This window comes from Argentina anserina, chromosome 4 (genome assembly GCF_933775445.1).
Source record: "Argentina anserina chromosome 4, drPotAnse1.1, whole genome shotgun sequence".
NCBI lineage: Eukaryota > Viridiplantae > Streptophyta > Magnoliopsida > Rosales > Rosaceae > Argentina > Argentina anserina.
The window spans coordinates 19,788,088-19,806,629 of record NC_065875.1 but is presented as its reverse complement, the minus strand read 5'-3'; the positions used below and the strand labels follow the sequence as shown (position 1 = coordinate 19,806,629).

At 38.6% G+C, this 18,542-nt stretch overlaps 3 protein-coding genes across 4 annotated transcripts; 2 read left to right on the top strand and 1 right to left on the bottom strand.

The window, feature by feature from the left end:
• Window positions 1-3,299: 3,299 nt before the first annotated feature.
• On the top strand, window positions 3,300-7,431 carry LOC126789855 (pyruvate dehydrogenase E1 component subunit beta-1, mitochondrial). 2 transcript variants are annotated; one of them, XM_050515921.1, is made up of 16 exons: window positions 3,300-3,370; window positions 3,461-3,537; window positions 3,636-3,707; window positions 3,820-3,903; window positions 3,989-4,015; window positions 4,122-4,184; window positions 4,327-4,413; window positions 4,999-5,124; window positions 5,298-5,431; window positions 5,542-5,614; window positions 5,726-5,791; window positions 6,279-6,317; window positions 6,398-6,522; window positions 6,614-6,728; window positions 6,931-7,035; window positions 7,157-7,431. In XM_050515921.1, exons 2-15 carry the CDS (start codon window positions 3,487-3,489, stop codon window positions 6,997-6,999), a joined length of 1,131 nt encoding a protein of 376 aa, XP_050371878.1. In that variant the 5' UTR covers window positions 3,300-3,370; window positions 3,461-3,486; the 3' UTR covers window positions 7,000-7,035; window positions 7,157-7,431. The 2 variants fall into 2 exon arrangements, with proteins under 2 accessions (XP_050371878.1, XP_050371877.1); XM_050515920.1 differs by having other exon boundaries at window positions 3,331-3,442; window positions 3,482-3,537.
• A 2,727-nt stretch (window positions 7,432-10,158) lies between these two features.
• Window positions 10,159-15,597, top strand: LOC126789848 (uncharacterized protein At2g33490). Its single transcript, XM_050515911.1, has 11 exons — window positions 10,159-10,422; window positions 10,775-10,847; window positions 11,134-11,208; window positions 11,850-11,911; window positions 11,991-12,059; window positions 12,425-12,453; window positions 12,547-12,754; window positions 12,838-13,083; window positions 13,515-13,568; window positions 14,059-15,057; window positions 15,346-15,597. Exons 1-10 carry the CDS (start codon window positions 10,306-10,308, stop codon window positions 15,013-15,015), a joined length of 1,890 nt encoding a protein of 629 aa, XP_050371868.1. The 5' UTR covers window positions 10,159-10,305; the 3' UTR covers window positions 15,016-15,057; window positions 15,346-15,597.
• Window positions 15,598-15,852: 255 nt separating this feature from the next.
• Window positions 15,853-17,928, bottom strand: LOC126789867 (leucine-rich repeat protein 1-like). Its single transcript, XM_050515935.1, has 7 exons — window positions 17,517-17,928; window positions 17,292-17,424; window positions 17,134-17,205; window positions 16,810-16,953; window positions 16,478-16,549; window positions 16,324-16,395; window positions 15,853-16,227 (listed from the first exon to the last, which is right to left on the bottom strand). Exons 1-7 carry the CDS (start codon window positions 17,602-17,604, stop codon window positions 16,149-16,151), a joined length of 660 nt encoding a protein of 219 aa, XP_050371892.1. The 5' UTR covers window positions 17,605-17,928; the 3' UTR covers window positions 15,853-16,148.
• Between the last annotated feature and the right edge of the window lie 614 nt (window positions 17,929-18,542).

Genomic DNA, 18,542 nt, shown 5'->3' with positions numbered 1-18,542 from the left:
AGATTTGGGTATTAAGCCTAAGTGTACTATGCAGCTGTACTGTGACAACAAGGCAACTATTGATATTTCCCAGAATCATGTGCAACATGATCGTACAAAACATGTGGAAGTTGATCGTCACTTTATAAAGGAGAAACTAGACGCAAAATCATCAGTTTTCCTTTTGTTCCTACAGAAGAGCAACTTGCCGATATGCTCAAAAAATGAGTGTCTAAAAAGGACTTTTATGATTCACTTAGCAAGTTGGGCATTGTTGATATGTATGTACCAACTTGAGGGGGAGTGTTGGCATGAATCACAGAGGGGATTGAAGGATGATTGTTGTTAAAAGTGTATGCTTACTTGATTATATATAGGATATCAGTGTGTATAGATCAATTAAAGAAGTATAATATACTTTTCCTCTCAAGGTTCGACAATTCGATCGGGATTTATGATGCATCATTTATGATCACTTGAACACCAGATTATGGCAGCTGTGGTCACAAGGACAATCTATAGCCTTGATATTAACTCAATCAAAGTACCAGTTCTCCACAGATTTGCTATCCCCTTCATTTACAAAATTGCGTGAGTTAAGGTACACCGACATGTCCAACTAAACAAAATGATAGATGCAGCAGGACTGTACGTACCTTTTTCCTAACATGAGGTGAGTCTTGAGTCTTGACTTGAGCAAACCATGTGTCTTGTCTCTCAGTTTGGCAATGCGCTAAACATGAGTCAGTGCACTGTATATATATATATATATATATATATATTTTTTTTTTTTGCATTGATTCCAATTGCCATTAGGATCTGCTGTTGATGGAGCTAAATTTTCCTGGATTTAATGGTAAAGAATGATCAAATTGAATCATTTATTCATCTGGGTAACAAATTCCACAGAACCTGAACAAGTCATCTATAAAGCATGAGAATACCAGAGATAATTCTACAACAGATGAAACAAGAAAGGCCAATGAGACACTTTTTCAACATATAAAGTGACATACTGAGCCACATGCCTGGCATATAGGATGTGGAGTTAAAGCACTGCAAGTGGAGTTAAAGTTAGTAATTGTGGTCAGACTCGAGCTATATATCTGACGTTCTGTATCCTTCCCATGTTTCTCTAAGGATTAAGTTCAAGCAAACGAAATACCAAATTCAGGTTGAGGCGATCGACAACTCCCTGGGAAGTTCTTTGCTCCCTGCAATGCAATTATATTTACTAGTTAAAGTAGTTCTCGAAATCAAATCAATAGATACTCCTGGGAGTTCAAAGGGTATTGACAAAACATCAGCTCTCAACTAATTATGACAAAGGCAGTTCATACCATCCATCATATCCAACAATTTCAGATCAACAATTTAAATCCTTTCAGACATATCTTTCATCAATATAATTATGTATCTGTTCACTGTGTAATCAATTGGCTCTTTCAGTTTACACATTAACATTTAGCATCAAATGGGTGATTTAGAAATATACAGATTCAAGATCTACGTACTGCAAATGGAATGTACCTGTAGGTTAACTACTCGTCTAAACATATTTCTCAGAATGCGGCTACCAGATACATCAAAATCTGCAATTTTAGTTGACAATGTTATATAATATCCGAGTATAAGAACCAAAAGATGTGTAGCATATCTAAAAAGGTTATTACGCTAGAGAAATAATCCCGCATCACTGAGGCACTTGACTCTAGTAGATCCAGGAAACATTCCACGGAATTCATCATGTTGAAGGACAGTTGCAACAGCACCAGCAGAACATCAAGAGCCTCATCACAAAGGAAATTTAGGACTCAGCTTCTGGGAGAAGTCCAAAGAACTGTGCCCCTCAACTCCTTTACTAAAGAAATCTGAGGGCAGTTCCTTCATGAGGAGTTGAGAATCAGAGAAGTAGCAGCTAAGATACTCGAACCATGAGTTTTCGTTCAAATTGTTCAAGGGCCCTGCAGACAATAAACATCTTATGTAAATAGGTCTGACCATAAAGCTGCTAAGACATAATTGAGTACAGTACTAACTGATTTAAACATTCAAATGAGTTTGTATAAAAGTTAGTTACTATTTCCACCTCCTGTACAGATAAGAGTGTGGCCTGGAATTGGAATACATAGGAATTTTTTTGAAGCATTAAATATCTGAGAAGAGATTCAGCTTGCGCTTTGCTTTGCTGACTCCAAAAACCTGAAGTAAACCACAAAAGATGATACGTACATGCATTAAGTTAATTAATTAGCACAACAAATCAAATATATGCAACATTCAAAACAGAACAGAAAATAGAAAATTATCACCTCTTCAAAGGCCACACAGAACTCTATGAACTGTAGGGCATGTCCTTCATCCTGAGGATGTAGTTCAATGCCTGCAACAGTTGTTGAAGGAACCCCCAAATAAGGAAGAGGAAGTTCAGGGTCAACTACTTCCCCCTTTGCCTTCACATCTCCCCTTTGTTTGTCATCATCCTCTGCATTTGGCACAGACCCTTCCGCAGGCTTCTATGTCACAATTAACAGTAAGCATGTACACAAAAATTCTAAAATGAGATGAACAATAACAATATGCTGCAAAACTCTCCAAGTTCAACACAAGTATTGCCAAACCTCCTCTGAAGGCTCTGCTGAGTTTAGGCACAAGTGAGAGTTAAACACATTCATACAAAACTACTTAAACTCTTAATAATCTTGGCTCAAGATCAGCCATGGTTGAGAGCATCTTCAAAAATAAACAAACAAACATGCATCAAAATTCACAGTTACTTACCGGTAATTGAGTAAAAAGTAATTTTACAGCCTCAGAATGTCAACTAGTAAATTAACGGTCAAAAATAGACTTCTGGTGTGCTTGTGCAACGATCAGAGGAGGTAGGTGGAGACTGTGTTTGGGGACTGATTAAATTAAGCCCTATTGGTAGCTGATTCCCACCTACACCCATTTTCATTGTCGAGCCTAATCTGCACGATTAAGCTCTCTGCTCTTTCTCTTTTTTTAGTTAATCAAACGTTAATTCTCTTTATTAGTCTCTTCCTCAAAGGGCCGTGTAAACCTTGGCCTTCCGCGGCTGTCCACGCCTCCAAGTGTCGTATTCCGCCAAATTATTATAGACGTATATACCCCTGTGGATCACATATTCGATACTCTGTCACTCGGGACAGTCATCGTCATTTCGCATATGCATCACAAATTTGCATTTTGTTAAACCCTCGCTGTACTTCCCATTTTTTCAAAACATAAAAAACAAAAATAGAAAAAAAGAAAAGAAGAAATGAACAAATAAAACCAAAAAAGTCCAAAACAAAACAAAAACAACACAATTGCTGGTGGTGGCTGCTGCTGTTCTCTCTCGCCGATCCGATCCCAACTCCAAACCCCGGTTCGCTCTCCTCCCAAGCCCTAAACCCTAATCCCTCTTCCTTTCATTTCGCCCTGAATCACGATCTGATAAACAAATTGTTTGTTTCAGTGTGAGTTTAGTCCCCGAAAACGAAGATGCTGGGGATTATAAGGCAAAAAGTGGGAGCTGCAACCTCGTCTGCTACGGTAAAACACCACAACCTTGATTGTTGTTTCTGTGAGTATATGATATATATTCTGTGATGGAGTTGGCTTGATTTGATTCGTTTGGTTGTTCGGCGCAGATGCTAGGGCAGTTGCAGAGGATCCGCCCCGCCATTTCGGCTTTGAGAGGCTTCTCATCTTCTGCTAAAGAGGTATTGCTGGTCTCGATTCCAGTTGGTCATGTATAGATGTGCAATCTGTTTTAGATTCCCGTCCCATAAGTTTTGTGGTAAACTAAATTTTGGTTGTTGTTGAATTGTGCAGCAAATGACTGTGCGTGATGCTCTGAACTCTGCTCTCGATGAGGAAATGTCTGCCGATCCCAAAGTGTTCTTGATGGGTGAAGAGGTGAGGTCCTGTTTTTGTTGATATGTGACGCCAACTGTGATTTATATTTTCCGTGACCTTGATCTTCGGCTTGTTCTACTTGCAGGTTGGGGAGTATCAAGGTGCTTACAAGGTTAGATTTACTCGACTAAAGAAATGGATTTGAAGTTTGTTTTCTTTAGTTGTACTTGAGAATATATGTGAACTTACCTGTCTTGTTTATTCTCCAATGTGTATAGATCACCAAAGGACTTCTGGATAAGTATGGCCCTGAGAGGGTTCTCGATACCCCAATCACTGAGGTGATCCTCTTTACTTGACACGCCAGTTCAAATTTTCTCTTTGTTGCTTATGTTCAGTAAAAAAGTGGAATCATTCTATGTTTGGAGTGACTGTTTCATTTACATTGATGACAGTTGCTGATTGGTCTTGTGTAATTTGCAGGCTGGATTTACGGGAATCGGAGTTGGTGCTGCTTACTATGGTCTGAAACCTGTTGTAGAGTTCATGACCTTCAACTTCTCAATGCAGGTTCGACAATTTCCATTTTTAATTTCTTATCATGATTTATAGTTGATATTTTGACCCTTGATGTTGTTTATTGCCATCTAAAGTACTTGCCTGGACAATTCTTCAGTTTGAGTATCATCGCTGTACCAACCTCCAAATCTTTGTATGCTTGTTGTGGTTCCAAAAATAAAAAATGAATATGATTGATGTCCTCATCAACCTGATTATCTGACGGTTATACATTTTCCAACCTTTAGTAGTTGACTTCAAATTCTTTTTTATTTAGTTTAATACTGCATGTTTTCAAATGGTTGCTTGTAAGAGTTATAAAGGTCTCACCGTAAGCAGCTAGGCATTGAAGGTCAGATGAAGAGAGGGTGAGGGAGTTATTATTGAAGGATGTTGGATGTTTTGTTCTCTGAGTTATTTCACCAAATTTTAAACAAAATTAATAATAATATTGACTGCTATTAAACATGTTTTTTGTTATGTTATCTTCAATTTCAGATCGTTGACCTCTAGATCATTAGGTCCAGTTTGCCTCTCCTAATGATTTACGTTTTCTGTGGTTGGTGATTTTATTCTCATTTCTGGATTTTATTGCAGGCAATTGACCATATCATCAATTCTGCTGCAAAATCTAATTACATGTCTGCTGGTCAAATCAATGTGCCCATAGTCTTTCGAGGTCCTAACGGTGCTGCTGCTGGTGTCGGTGCCCAACACTCTCAAGTAATTGCTCCTCCCGCCCTTTTGGATAACTTTTGTTAATTGGCATTTTCATATGTACCATGACTACTATCTTAATTTATTCATGATATATGCTTAATGAAGTAGTTTGAGGAGTTGCTTTCCTGTGTATGTGGAATGAATTTTGAGAATTGATGATTTGCTTTTCCATCCAGTGTTATGCAGCATGGTTTGCTTCCGTCCCTGGGTTGAAAGTTCTGGCCCCTTATTCAGCTGAAGATGCTCGTGGACTTCTAAAAGCTGCCATTAGGGACCCAGATCCCGTTGTTTTTCTTGAAAATGAGATTCTGTAAGTAACGCACTGCTAGGGTTTTTGTTATTTTGTTATGAATGGTTTTGAGATTTTGTTGATCATTACAATGTCAAACATTCGGGATTTGATGCGAAGTTGTCTCTCAGATATGGTGAATCGTTTCCTGTTTCTGCTGAAGTTCTTGATTCCAGTTTCTGCCTTCCAATAGGAAAGGCTAAGGTAATTATGCTAATGAAATGTATCGTAACCATGATAGTTAATCCAAGTATTAATTTGTTGTGTCTTGTATCGTTGATGGTTGGATTCTAATTATAATTTGTTCATATGCAGATCGAGAGAGAAGGCAAGGATATCACCATTACAGCTTTTTCAAAAATGGTCGGATATGCGCTACAGGTTTGTTTTCTATACCTCCTTCAACTTCCATGATGATGTGTATGCTGTGAGGATGTAAAATTGTTATTAAATTGGAGCTGCATTTATATGCCAAAAGCATAATAGTGTTAATAGATAAAGTAGAGGACAATTTTGAAGCTATTGACAACTAAGGCCTAGTTGCTGCCTTGAATAATATTTATTCTCCTGGTTATTGGAATGAGTCGATGGAAGTTTTGTTTGGTATATCTTAGTTATTGGATTTTCTCTTATAAATGTTCAATATTGTAGTATTGTTTTATCTGCATCTTCACATTCCATGAAGTCTATAGCCTTTGATCTGTGGGAATTTATTCTTTGTCAATCCTTCCCTCTTAGCTTTATTTGCATCTCCATACGAGATATTTCTCTAGCCACTTAGTTTCTGTAATATCTCTTTTTTTCCATCATCCCTTCACCTTTATATACACCCCCTTATTAATAACTAAATCTAATTTTCGTTTTCCAGGCTGCTGAGATTCTCGCTAAAGATGGAATTAGTGCTGAGGTAAAAATTTAAGTTTGTAACAACAAATTCCTGTCATGTACCCTTTCGAATAGACAGTGTTAATATCGATTGTGTTACAGGTCATAAACTTGCGGTCAATTCGTCCTCTGGACAGGGCCACCATCAATGCTTCAGTCAGGAAAACCAACAGACTTTTAACAGTTGAAGAAGGATTTCCTCAGCATGGTGTTGGTGCTGAAATCTGGTCTGTCCTTTTACATGTTTACTATAATATGTTGATTTTTGAGTGAATTTTATGAAATTTGCATGCTTATTCCGTTGTGTACTTTAAACAGCGCATCTGTTGTTGAGGAAAGCTTTGGTTATCTTGATGCGCCTGTCGAGAGGATTGCTGGGGCTGATGTTCCCATGCCTTATGCAGCCAATTTGGAGAGATTGGCTGTTCCTCAGGTGAGTTCAGTTCTGATCTTGATGAATTGATATGTAGTATTTAGTATGGCATATATCTGAACTGCCACATATAAGTTTGTGTCACCTTTGATGGTGGTTCACTAGGCACAATTGGTATCTAATCGCTGGATTTTCCCCTCCAATTTGGTTCTCTTCAGTTGGTTAATTGCTACTTATGGTCTTGGTAAATTGGTTTTGACAGGTTGAAAATATTGTTCAAGCTGCAAAGAGAGCATGCTATAGAGCTGTGCCATTGGCTGCAAACGCTTAGTTTTCCCCTTGAATGCCGAAACTTCCCAGGAATGAGGTTAGTTTTATGGCTTGTATTTATTTGCACCAGTCTAGGTTTTGTGTTGATCATATAATCAGTTATGAGTTCAAATACTTTTTTTTTTTATGTTATGTTTTGATTTGATTTTTTTTTTCAGGAGATATAGAGATTGTACATTATTTCTCTTCTCATCCTGTGTGGAGAGAAACTGCTTGTCAAATAACTGTGAGGTCCATCCTCTGTGCGGAGGAACTGCTCAGTGAAATAACTCGGAGGACATTGACAAGAGCGAGGAACTTTTTTGTTTGACTCTGTTTTGTTGTTTATATTTTTGGCTGTCAACGTTAAAACCTATTGGGTTTATGAAAGCCATTTTCAGGGTATCTACTGGAAACCACAAATTTTATTCCAGAGGTTTATGGTGCTGCTCCATTGTTTCTTTCATGAACATTTTTGCCCACTTGGGTGTCTTTTAAGATTGACATGTACTCTTCAGAAACTTTTGGTTGAAACAATCGATAAAAAAGAAAAGAAACAGGAAAACATCTGAAGTTAACGGCAGATTATCATGAAATTGAGTGATTGTTATAACATGAGCATCTTCCAGTTTTATGTTCCTTCCAGATTACAGATAATTCCATCCCTTGAGCAAAATTTGGTGCTGTTTGGTTTTTAGCCTGTCAGTATGATTTCAGCCTTTTTACTATTGTGATTTGTTGTAAGGCATCTGCTTAAGCTATCTTACTGTTGGGTTGATTGAAGATCTCTGGCCAGTTTCAATTGTATTTTAGACCCTGTCTGCCTGAAACTCATCTGGTGTTTGTGGTCGTTGCCTGAAACTCTGAAAGTTGATGGAGCTTCTTAATGTGAAGTAGTGAACTATGTGCAGGTCTAATTTTGCTTCTTTTGAATGGGAAAACCTATTGGCCGTGTTTGACAGACCAGACTGGATTGGATTAGTATCCAACACTGACTTGGATTAGATTGGAAACAGATTGGATTTAGAGAATTCCAATCTTACTGGATGTTTGGAGAACCAGAGACAAGTTGGATTTCATTTCATTATTTCTTGAATTACTATTCGAAAAAAGAAATTTAGACGATGGAGGTGGAGGAGGCGTAGTTGGAAGTGGGGACCAAGAAAGGAGGGTGGAGGAGGAGGAGCTGTCTTAGGCGGAGACGAGACTTGCTCCTAGTCATGGCGACGATGTTTCTGTTGGCGCGAAGAATATCATCTAACAACGTTGCATTGGCAACGTCTAGGAGCTTGAGCGCGTTCTCCACCGATATCTCGAATGGGACGGAGTCGTCGGCTCTAGAGCTGGCTTGGATCACGGGAGCTAAGTCAGCTAACGGGCGGCGGGAGAAAACGATTGAGCCTCTCCAAGGTTCGAATTGGTCGTCGGGTTTACGGATGCGAGCCGGGCCGGGACGACGGACTAGAGGCCGGGGGAAGGAAGAGCCGGCGGATTAGATCGACAACGGAGGATTTGACGGTAACGGCAAGGAAGGCGGCGGTAGTAAGAAGAAGCAGCGGTTGGGGGCAGAGAAGCTCCTCCTTGAGAAGATTAAGGAGAGTGGGGTTACAGAGAGGCTAGAGAGACGAGCTTGTGTTTCTGGGTTGAGTATTGAATCTGGATGGATAACTTAAATCTCACCTTTTTAGCAAGATTTGAAATGAAGGTCGGACAAGATTTAAGTTTTCCGGTAGCAAGAAATCTCAACTTCCAAACAGACCAATTAGCCGGATAGTATTTATGTTTGCCTATCCGGTCCCTATATCAGGGCAAACAAATACGGCCGTTAGATATTTTACCCTACCGGAGACCAAATAGAAAGGAGAGCAATATCTAACTGGTATTAAACTATTGGGAGTAGTTCCACCATGCGCTTCACCACCCAGATGGCCACTTCTTGTATATTGATCCTCCCAACAACTTTTACGCAATTAGAAAGGTTTTCAACTTTGGTACTTCATTATCAATAAGACAATAATGATACTGCGATTACTGCCTTGATTGAAGTTCATCTCTTTCTTTGGTCAGAAAATAACCTCCGTCTTCTTCAACCTAATCTTCGGCACAAAGAAGAACTGATAGTTTGAGCTCAGATTAACAGAAGGAAGATCCAAAGATGTGAATTTTATGTTACAATGATTAAAGTACAAAATGTAGTCTCCTGTACCCAAAATAAAGAAAGAGGATATATGTAACCAAAAAAAAAAACAAAGATGATATGATTGTAGATTGAGAAGTTCATCATAGATCCAAAAGCTTTTTTATACAAAGTGATCTCAATCATCAGTAAGAAGACAAGTGCACAACAATTATCTGAAATTAAGATGCCATCATGTATCTGATTACAGTATGCTTGCTACCACCAAAGCTTAAGGGCACTGCTATCATGTCACTCTTTCATGATTCCTAACATGAACATTTAACAATGTGCTTACTACGAGTCTACGACTTTATAAAATCAAAAACACATTATCGTTTCCACCGTGCACCATTTACTCACTTCAAATTTTTTTACAGAAATGAAACATTGTTTTCATTGACATACGAAGAGATGGGCAATATGGCCGTACCAATCATGGGGTAGGATTAGGAGACCGATAGTAAAGTTTCTAGGAAATAATAGAAAGAGACTTGAGCCTTAAGTAACGCGCATTATTGACCAAATGAAGGTCTATATCACTTTCCGATTCCCTTTACTTTTACCATTCCCTTCTGCCTTTTCACCTATAAACTCTGACGCCGCTCTTTCGGAAAGTGGAAACATTCAAAACGAAACCCCCCGAAAATAACCGCCAGCACTGTGGTAAAAGTAACTTTAACTTGTCTATCACACGGTGAAATACAAATTGGTGAACAATCTACGCAGTAAAAATGAGCTTTCTCAGTGGACCGAAAACGGTCAACGAGGATCTTTAACAGCCAACAGCTCTGCGTCTGTTTAATATTTAAGAAATTAAAATAAAAACTAATAATTTGACCGGTTTTTGGCAAAAGAGAAAAGAAAATAATTCACATGATTGATGATATAATTGTATTTCATGATTATTAATAAGGTCAGCTATTACATAACATAGGCTTGGAATGACGGAGCATGAAAAAAGTGTTGCCTTCATTTCGTATTCAATCTTCTTCTTTCATTTCTTTCTTCTCCTTCTTTAGCTTTGATTTGGATTCACCGAGAGAGAGAGAGAGAGAGAGAGAGACGTATAGCTCAGACCAGCTTCAAGCCTTTACTCTTCTTCGTCTTCGTCTTCTTCAAGCCTTTTCTTCTGTGTTGAATCGGAGGACAATGAAGACTTCTCTCAGAAAGCTGCGAGGTCTCGCACTTCACAAGCACGAAGCTAAGGACCACCGGATCGATCTCCAGCCGCTGGCGCAATTGGACGAGCTCGCTCAGGCTTCTCAGGTACACCGCGTCACCTCTTCTCTTTCATTTTGCTCAGGAAAAGCTGTAGAGCTCTATGAATTGCTCGTATTAGAAACGCGATCGGCTTTGTCTAGTTTGAATTCGATTTTGACTGTGCGGAGGTGTAGAGATTAGAATCGCAGGGTTTTGACAACGGCGGAGTCGGTTGATTAGGTTCTCTGGATCTTGACGTTGACCTTATTAGAGATTAGTAGCTGTAAAATTGTTCTCTAGATCGCCAAATTAAGATTTTCTGTGGAGAATTCTGTTGATATCAGCGTTGCGGTTGCTTGTTTTCGAATGCTATAGCAGTTGATTGTGTGTGGGATTAATTTGGTGCTTGTTGTTGCAGGACATGCAAGACATGAGGGACTGCTATGATAGCTTACTTTCGGCATCTGCGGCGACCGCAAATAGTGCTTATGGTATTGTTTCTCAGCTGTTTTCCTTTCATATAGCTGTGTTGTAATTTAGTCGAATGGCTTGTAATCTTGTGGTGTGTACTATTGAAGAAGTAACCTACCTATGGCTTAAATCGTAAGAGCTCTGTACATTCGCTCGCTTATATGAAATGAACAATGTGTTAGCTTAAGCTGATATATAACTGGTACCTTATTTGTAAATTTGAGTTCTTGACAGTGATTTTTAGTATAGTAATTCAGAGCTGGTTTGAAATCTTACTGCGGTGCTTTGGAATCTTCTTTTTTCCAGAATTTTCAGAGTCATTGCGGGAAATGGGTGCTTGTCTTCTCCAGAAAACTGCATTAAATGATGACGAAGATGGTGGTAAATTGATCAAAAACTCTATTATGCTTCTATTTCTAGTTTTCTTTGAGTAAGAGGTATTAATTCATTGCTTCACTTAGGACCAAGTCTATCACCTTGATTCCTTAGGCAACAAAATTTATCAGATTGTCTCTGGCATTTAAGTCACGTATGTTCCTTGTTATTCTTCAAAATTTCGTCTGTTTTGAAGTCAGAATAATAGCTGCCCCCCCCCCCCCTTTTTTTTTTTGTCTATGCCTCCCTTAATATGAATTTCTTCTTTTAGCATTCTAGAAACTCAGATGCTTTCGCGTTTGTAGTATATGTTAATTTTCTAGCTTGGTTTTTAAACAACTTATGCGCATTATTATTATTATTGTTTCTTCATATATGCACCTGATATCCAACCCAGTCAGTTTACCTGGTTTTATCAAAGTATTGCAGTAGTAGAAAAGTTTTTTTTTTTCTATACCTCCATTTTTTCTTTTCTTTTTACATCAATCTTCTCTGCACTAAGAAAAGATACGTGTGCATCTTTATATCCATGTGTATGTATTTATATATGGTTATAGATTCATACCTAGTTTTCTGTATCTAACACATTTCACTTTCAAGATTGGGAAAAATTAACTCTCTTTCGTGATCCACCTACATGTTTGCAGGTAAAGTTCTGCTAATGCTAGGGAAATTGCAGTATGAACTCCACAAACTTGTTGATAGCTATGTGAGGTTTTATCATCATACATAAAGCAATTATGAAAATTCTCCTTTAGTTTGTTCTACTGATTTTTTTTTTTTTGCAGCGCTCACATATATTCCAAACTATTGCAGTCCCATCAGAATCTCTTCTGAATGAACTTCAAACCGTTGAGGTGTGCTTGCTTGAACTCAATGATCGGATGAAGTTATTAAATTTTTCCTACTTTCTCATCCACATATTTAAGCATTGAAGTCGGTGTTTCCGACCTATTTTCAGTTGGCCATTTGTTCTCCCCATGTCTGTTGTTTCTCTTTAGTTTTCAAGCTTACACTTCTCCTAGGCTGTGGTTTGGTATTGTGGGTTTGCCTTTCTTCTTTTTGGCTGTAAATAGTTTGTCCAAGTAATTATTCGGTTGTATGGAATAATTAAGTACATCAACATCTGCAGACCTTTTAAATTGGGTTTATTGCTCCTACCTCCTACACCTCATTTGTCTATCTAGAAGTTAATGATGTGTGTCCTTTGATGATGATACAGGAGATGAAGAACCAATGCGATGAGAAAAGGTTGTACAGACATTAGTCACATTATACCTATTAAACACACTTCGTATGTTTTCATTGGGATGAGTGTCTTCTTATATGGTGCAATATGTACAGGGATGTATATGAGTATATGCTAAAGAGACAGAAAGAAAAAGGGAAGTCAAGAGGTGGAAGAGGGGAGACATTTTCTGTGCAGCAAATACAACTTGCTCGTGATGAATATGATGAGGAGGCAACTTTATTCGTTTTCCGGTTGAAATCTCTGAAGCAAGGGCAATCCCGTAGTCTGCTTACACAGGCGGCACGACATCATGCTGCTCAGGTGTGTAGATCGTTTTTCTTCCCTTTGTTTGTTGTTCTTCATATTTATCAAAGGGTTCTTATTCTCTATATGTGCTCAAGCAGTTGAGCTTCTTCAAGAAGGCACTTAGTTCTGTTGAAGCAGCAGAACCACATGTTAAATTGGTAACCGAACAGCAGCATATTGATTACAAGTTCAATGGTCTAGATGATGAAGGTGATGGTGACAACGATGATGATGATAATTATGACGATGATTCCTCTTTTGTGAATGATGATGGAGAATTAAGCTTTGACTATGGAAATAATGAGCGAGAGCCAGATGTTTTCACAACAAGAAGCTCAATGGAGGTCTTGCACTCTTACTACTGTTCATTTTATATTAATGATGCTCCCTCACTATGCATTTAATATTACATATTAGAAATATAGTTTTAGAGAACTCTCTACTTTTGTACATGAGACATTGATAAGCCATCCATGTATGTTTGCTGCATGAAAGCCCAAAGCTCTAGACCAAAAGGAGATAACTTCAATGAAGCTACGGCTAAAAGGTGGAAAAGAAGTTTAATTGGCTATATATGAAATTTTTATTAAAAAAGTAAAGACGTACATGGATTAACTCTAGAAGTTGTAGAGTATTGTGCGTGACACAGTCGATTGGACCTGATTCATTAATGTAAACAAGAAATATTCATTCATGTGGCTAGCTCTGAGCTATGTCCCACCTTTGATCTTCAGAAACATTTTGCCATTTTAATTTGAGATTTGATGGTATGCAGTCGGATCAGGTGGACCTCACCTTTCCCAAGATATCCAGTGTGGAAGCTTTGAAGGTAAACATCCCCCTTTTATGTCAATTAAGTTGTTTATAGGGCCTTGTTTATAGTTTGATACCAGTACAATACACTTAATTGTCTTCTGTTTGTAATGAACTAAATTTCACGGTTGGATTCATATAACAAAAGATTGTGATTTGAGTCCAATTAAAATACATTGCAAGATGAGGCAGCCTGAAGTGGTATTGCACAGATAGCTGCATGTCTGCATTAGATGTTAGACACTACTGCATATATGGTGAATATTGGAATACAATATTTTACTACTAAATTAGATCTTGGGTGGTTTCTCTTGCATTTTGTACACATATATACATACACAGGCGAAGACTAAAATATAGACATCTTCATTCTGTCCTAAAACCTTAAGACTTCTGTACTATGAATTTCTACTTGAAGGTCTATAAAGTTCCTCATGAAGATATTCTAGCTTCTGATGTGTCATATCTTCCCATTCTCTTATGCTTATCCTTATATCTATTTGCAGGACAGACTTCGCAGGAATTCATCCTCATTTAGGGGTAGGGCGGTCAGCCAATCTGCCCCACTATTTCCTGAAAATAAGTTGGACCCTGCTGAAAAAATGAGACATATGCAGCCGTCATTATCGCGGAAGTTCCACTCTTATGTGCTACCCACACCTGTTGATACAAATCATTCAGTTTCTATTGGATCCAGTAATACAGTTCCCCAGACTGTACAGACAAGATTAAGTGGCCGAACGCAGAATTTGTGGCATTCATCGCCCTTGGAACCAAATACTGAAAAGATCATGGGGGATAATAAAGCTGCTGGACCAACAGTCATAAATGCACAGTCAGTCCTCAGAGAGAGCAACAATAATATAGCATCCCATCGGTTACCACCTCCTCTTGCAGGTCGTATGTTATCTACAGGGCTGGATCCTCTGGCTGCTTATGATTCTAAAAAGATAAAAAGACAGGCGTTTTCTGGTCCTCTGACAAGTAAGCATTCGTCTTCCAAGCCTGTGTCAGTGGGATCTCACCAAATGTTTTCTGGACCTCTGTTGAGAAATTCAATACCTCAACCTCCATCAGTATCTCCGCCTAAAGTATCTCCAAATGCATCTCCTACTTTTCTGTCTTCGCCTAAAATAAGTGAGCTTCATGAGCTTCCAAGGCCTCCTGTTGGCTTAACCTCTAAGTCTTCGAGACCTCTAGTTGGCCATTCAGCCCCCTTGGCACCCAGGGGACAAATGCAATCTACAACAAGTAAACCACCGTTGTCACCTACAGCTGCTCCTCTGCCAACACCTCCGCAGATCATCCCCCGTAGTTTCTCCATACCCTCAAGGAGTCCTAGAGTGACAGAGTTGCATGCATCTAAATCACACGAGGCATTTCCTGTTCCCGAAAACTCTGAAGACGTTGCTTCACCTCCTTTGAGTCCAATAGCCTTATCTAACACGCCTAAGAAATCATGAAACCAGCTCTGAGATTTTTTTTCCGAGCTGTTCAAGTTAGAGGTAATACAATCATTTATTCTGTTTCATTTCTGAGGCTGTGTGGTAATAGTGCTTTATGCTTTTCACTACAAAAGTGCACTTAACGAGTAATATATATCAATTGGATTTTAGATATTATTATCAACATATATAGGTTGTTTGTTGGCCTGAGAGAGGACATGAATCCAACATGTACTTTTAATGGCTGAAGTCTATTGTCTCTGTATCTTGCTCCTCTTTCTTTTCGTTGTGCGTTTGAGACTTTGTATGTTCTTATTTCTAAGTGGCTATATTTTTGTTTGAATGCAGGTGCTGATTGATTAATTTTATTTTTTGCGATATTTTGTTTCTAACTAGGCAACAAGATGATGTGATTGAAAAAGGGTGTTCTCATCCGCTACCAGAGGTGCACATTTGTACATATACCTTTTGTCCATGACATTTCTCAAATTTTATTTTGGTCATTAATTTCACTAGCTAGTTCTTTCATATCACGGCAAGTGGCTTTAATCTGTATAAATACTAGCCATTTGTTCATCAATCTCAGGAATTTTGCAGTTTCTTTTCCGACCATCAATTAACAGTTAATACTCATTTGTTTAGAGTTCTGTATGTTCATCGCTAAACCATTGTTAACATGGAAATTCTGTATGAAATGCCTGCAAGTAACTTGTGCTATCATTGCTCAGAAATCAATTTTTGGATTTTAGCGTATCATGAATTTGGCTTAGCTACAATTTTTTTTCTTGAACTTGTATCCATGATTGACAGCAACAGTGCTCCGCTTACTCGGTGTATCTGCAAGTACTGTAGATATACTCGTGAGCTTATTGCAGTTTGCCTGAAATTCACTTTACAAACAAGTGCATGTTCTCCATAAGTATTAGAACAATAAGAGGGTAATTGAAAAGGCACCACCATGTTTAGCTGCTTCCTATGCTCAATGTGGTGGCTGCCTTGATATACAGAGTTGTAGGACTTGTACTAATGAAAAACCATGTTTAAAAGCTTTCCAATAAGGTTTACATTAAAATAAATAGGGGTATTTGACTAGGAAGGTGGAATGGGCAACCACTTTGTTGCTTCTAGTAGTGATTGGTACACATCAGTGATCAGTTGCAGTTTCCTGTAGTATCATATCTGACAAATCCCATCAGCTCTGGTCCTTCCAACCTTGGGTTATTCTTGAAACTACATCCAGACAAACAAGTACATACACACCACTAAGAATCAAACCCTTACAATGACATAAAACAAACTTCTGAATTCACATTACTAGTTCATTACCTTTCTTCTGAGAACTTGGAGAAGGAGCCTGAGGTTGGGAAGGTACCACATAAATCGTTGTTTGATACATCACTGCACACGTTTTCAACGTAACCTAATGAGCCGCTGATAATTAGTGAATATGTCATCTAGAGATTGCATATGAAAAGCTTACAAGATCTTGAGGCTTCTGATTTTGGTAAGTTTCCTCGGGATTGTTCCGGTCAGTCTGTTTCCGTTTAGTCGCCTGCATCGAATATCATGTGAGCTAATTCCTGTTCCGGTAGCTATATGTGTCAAAATGGTCAAGCACTTCTGTTTTGGTTAAATTTGATCTTTGAAAGTTGGGAAAGATATATGGACAAAGTTTGGTTCCGGATTCAAGACTTTAAGTTTATAAACATGTGAAAACAGTATATACCACATAGCGAAATAGAAATATTTGACCAGAAACAGTATCACAAAAAATTCCCAGTTAGAGTCGTGCATTAGAAAGAGATGGCTTACAAGAAGTTAAGATTGGAGAGGTTGGAAAGCGAGGAAGGAATGGACCCAGTGAAGTTGTTGTGGTAGAGATCCAAGCTCACAAGGCTCTTCAATCTTCCCAGCTCTTTTGGTATAGGACCAGTCAAATTGTTCATGTACAGTTCCCTACAAACATTGACAGAACAACCAATTTCTCTATCAGTATCACTATCTATGCCGACCGAATTTAATTCGGAAATTCATGATCTGACGACGATGTACTCTCTGGCAGGTGAGGAAGGCGAAATCAATTAAACCCTTTACTAGTTAACATGAACAGAAAATGAATGAAGTTGTTGGACTCACAGATATTGAAGCCGTTGCAGCTTGCCCAGTTCAGGTACTAGGCTGCCGACCAGGTTTGCATTTCCAAGGTCTCTGAAAATCGAAACGGAACAAACTAAGAACCAAAATCAATAAAAACAAAGGTTGGAACTTGAAAATGGTTAAAGTGAAGTAATTACAGTCGAGTGACCCGGTTATCGCCGTCGCAGGTGACGTGAAACCAAGTACAGGGATCAACCAGAGTGGGATCCCAGCTCTGGAGAACATTGTTGGAGTCCTTGACAGCTTTTCTCAACGCGAAAAGAGCATCCCCTGTTTTGATTTTCACCAATAAAAAGAAGTCAAGAACAATATGGAGAAAGTGAATGGCTTTGAGGATGAGCTGAGTTTGTTGCAGGTTTTACCTTCTAAGTTTGCAGTTGCGGGTGTCAATGGCCAGGAGAGGAGAACGAGGGCGGTGGTGAGAAGATGAAGCAGAGCCCACATCGCCATTTTTGCAAAGAAAAAGTAAAAGCTATGATGGGAAGGAGTTGGGGGTCGTTGAAACTTAAAAGCAGGAGTAGTTGGGGACCTTAAAGACTCAGAGAGACAAGAGGGGACTGAGTTCGAAAGAGAAAGGAGAGAGAGAGAGAGAGAGAGAGAAATTGCCAATTTGCTACAGAGCAAGGAAGCAAGGAATCGAAGATTTTTGGGGGGAGTTTATTTATAGGTGAGCGGGACTGTTTTTGGGAGTGGATTCACGAACGAGTGTAAAACTAGGTTTGTAGATCTGTGTTGAAATTGGAACAGACTGCAATTTATTGAGAGAGAGGGAGAGAGGGAGAGGCAAGAAGAAGATGGTTCAATTATCAGGTGCGGACTGCCCCATTCGTGAAAGTTTCTTCTAGTCATTCGATCTGCTTCATTTAAATCTAAAGGCTATGAGCTGACCGTTCCTTTTTATAGAGCCCATAAAAAAAAGGAGGGGACGAGTGCTGTTTGTGCAGCAAAACAGTAACAGTAATTTACCGAAAGTCACTCGTTTCAGGCGTATCATACTATTATTTTTTGGTCACAAACTTACAATATGGTGTATTCTATTGTTGTTCATGTATTAATTTGCCATTAATTTTGTTATACAGTATGTTTCGGTTTTTTGGTTTGGAATAAAGCTTCTGTTATGATCCATGAAATTTGCCATACCCCCATACCAAAAGTCGATTATCAACATCTATCATCAACAGTTACTTGTGATCCTGGACTATAAAAGAACCATTTACTGATCGTTGGATGATCGATCACACCTGATACTACGGTATTAAATGACTTAACTATAAAGATCAAGAACCAAAAGAAAATTGAGAAAATTCACCCAACAAAAAAGTTCTTTGCTTTTGTATTGTTTTTCTTTTCTGATGTTATAACATCTGACAATAATAATAGAAATAGAG

Bases quoted from the DNA above. Each gene is read 5' to 3' on its own strand.
- LOC126789855 (XM_050515921.1), top strand. From the start codon at position 3,487: ATGCTGGGGATTATAAGGCAAAAAGTGGGAGCTGCAACCTCGTCTGCT. The intron at 3,708-3,819 runs GTATTGCTGGTC...TGAATTGTGCAG, and splicing joins TCTCATCTTCTGCTAAAGAG to CAAATGACTGTGCGTGATGC. The intron at 6,523-6,613 runs GTCTGTCCTTTT...TACTTTAAACAG, and splicing joins GGTGTTGGTGCTGAAATCTG to CGCATCTGTTGTTGAGGAAA.
- LOC126789848 (XM_050515911.1), top strand. From the start codon at position 10,306: ATGAAGACTTCTCTCAGAAAGCTGCGAGGTCTCGCACTTCACAAGCAC. The intron at 12,060-12,424 runs GTGTGCTTGCTT...ATGATGATACAG, and splicing joins ATGAACTTCAAACCGTTGAG to GAGATGAAGAACCAATGCGA. The intron at 12,454-12,546 runs GTTGTACAGACA...CAATATGTACAG, and splicing joins AACCAATGCGATGAGAAAAG to GGATGTATATGAGTATATGC.
- LOC126789867 (XM_050515935.1), bottom strand. From the start codon at position 17,604: ATGGCGATGTGGGCTCTGCTTCATCTTCTCACCACCGCCCTCGTTCTC. The intron at 17,206-17,291 runs GTAATTACTTCA...TTCGATTTTCAG, and splicing joins GATAACCGGGTCACTCGACT to AGACCTTGGAAATGCAAACC. The intron at 16,396-16,477 runs GTAAGCTTTTCA...AAACGTGTGCAG, and splicing joins ATCAGAAGCCTCAAGATCTT to TGATGTATCAAACAACGATT.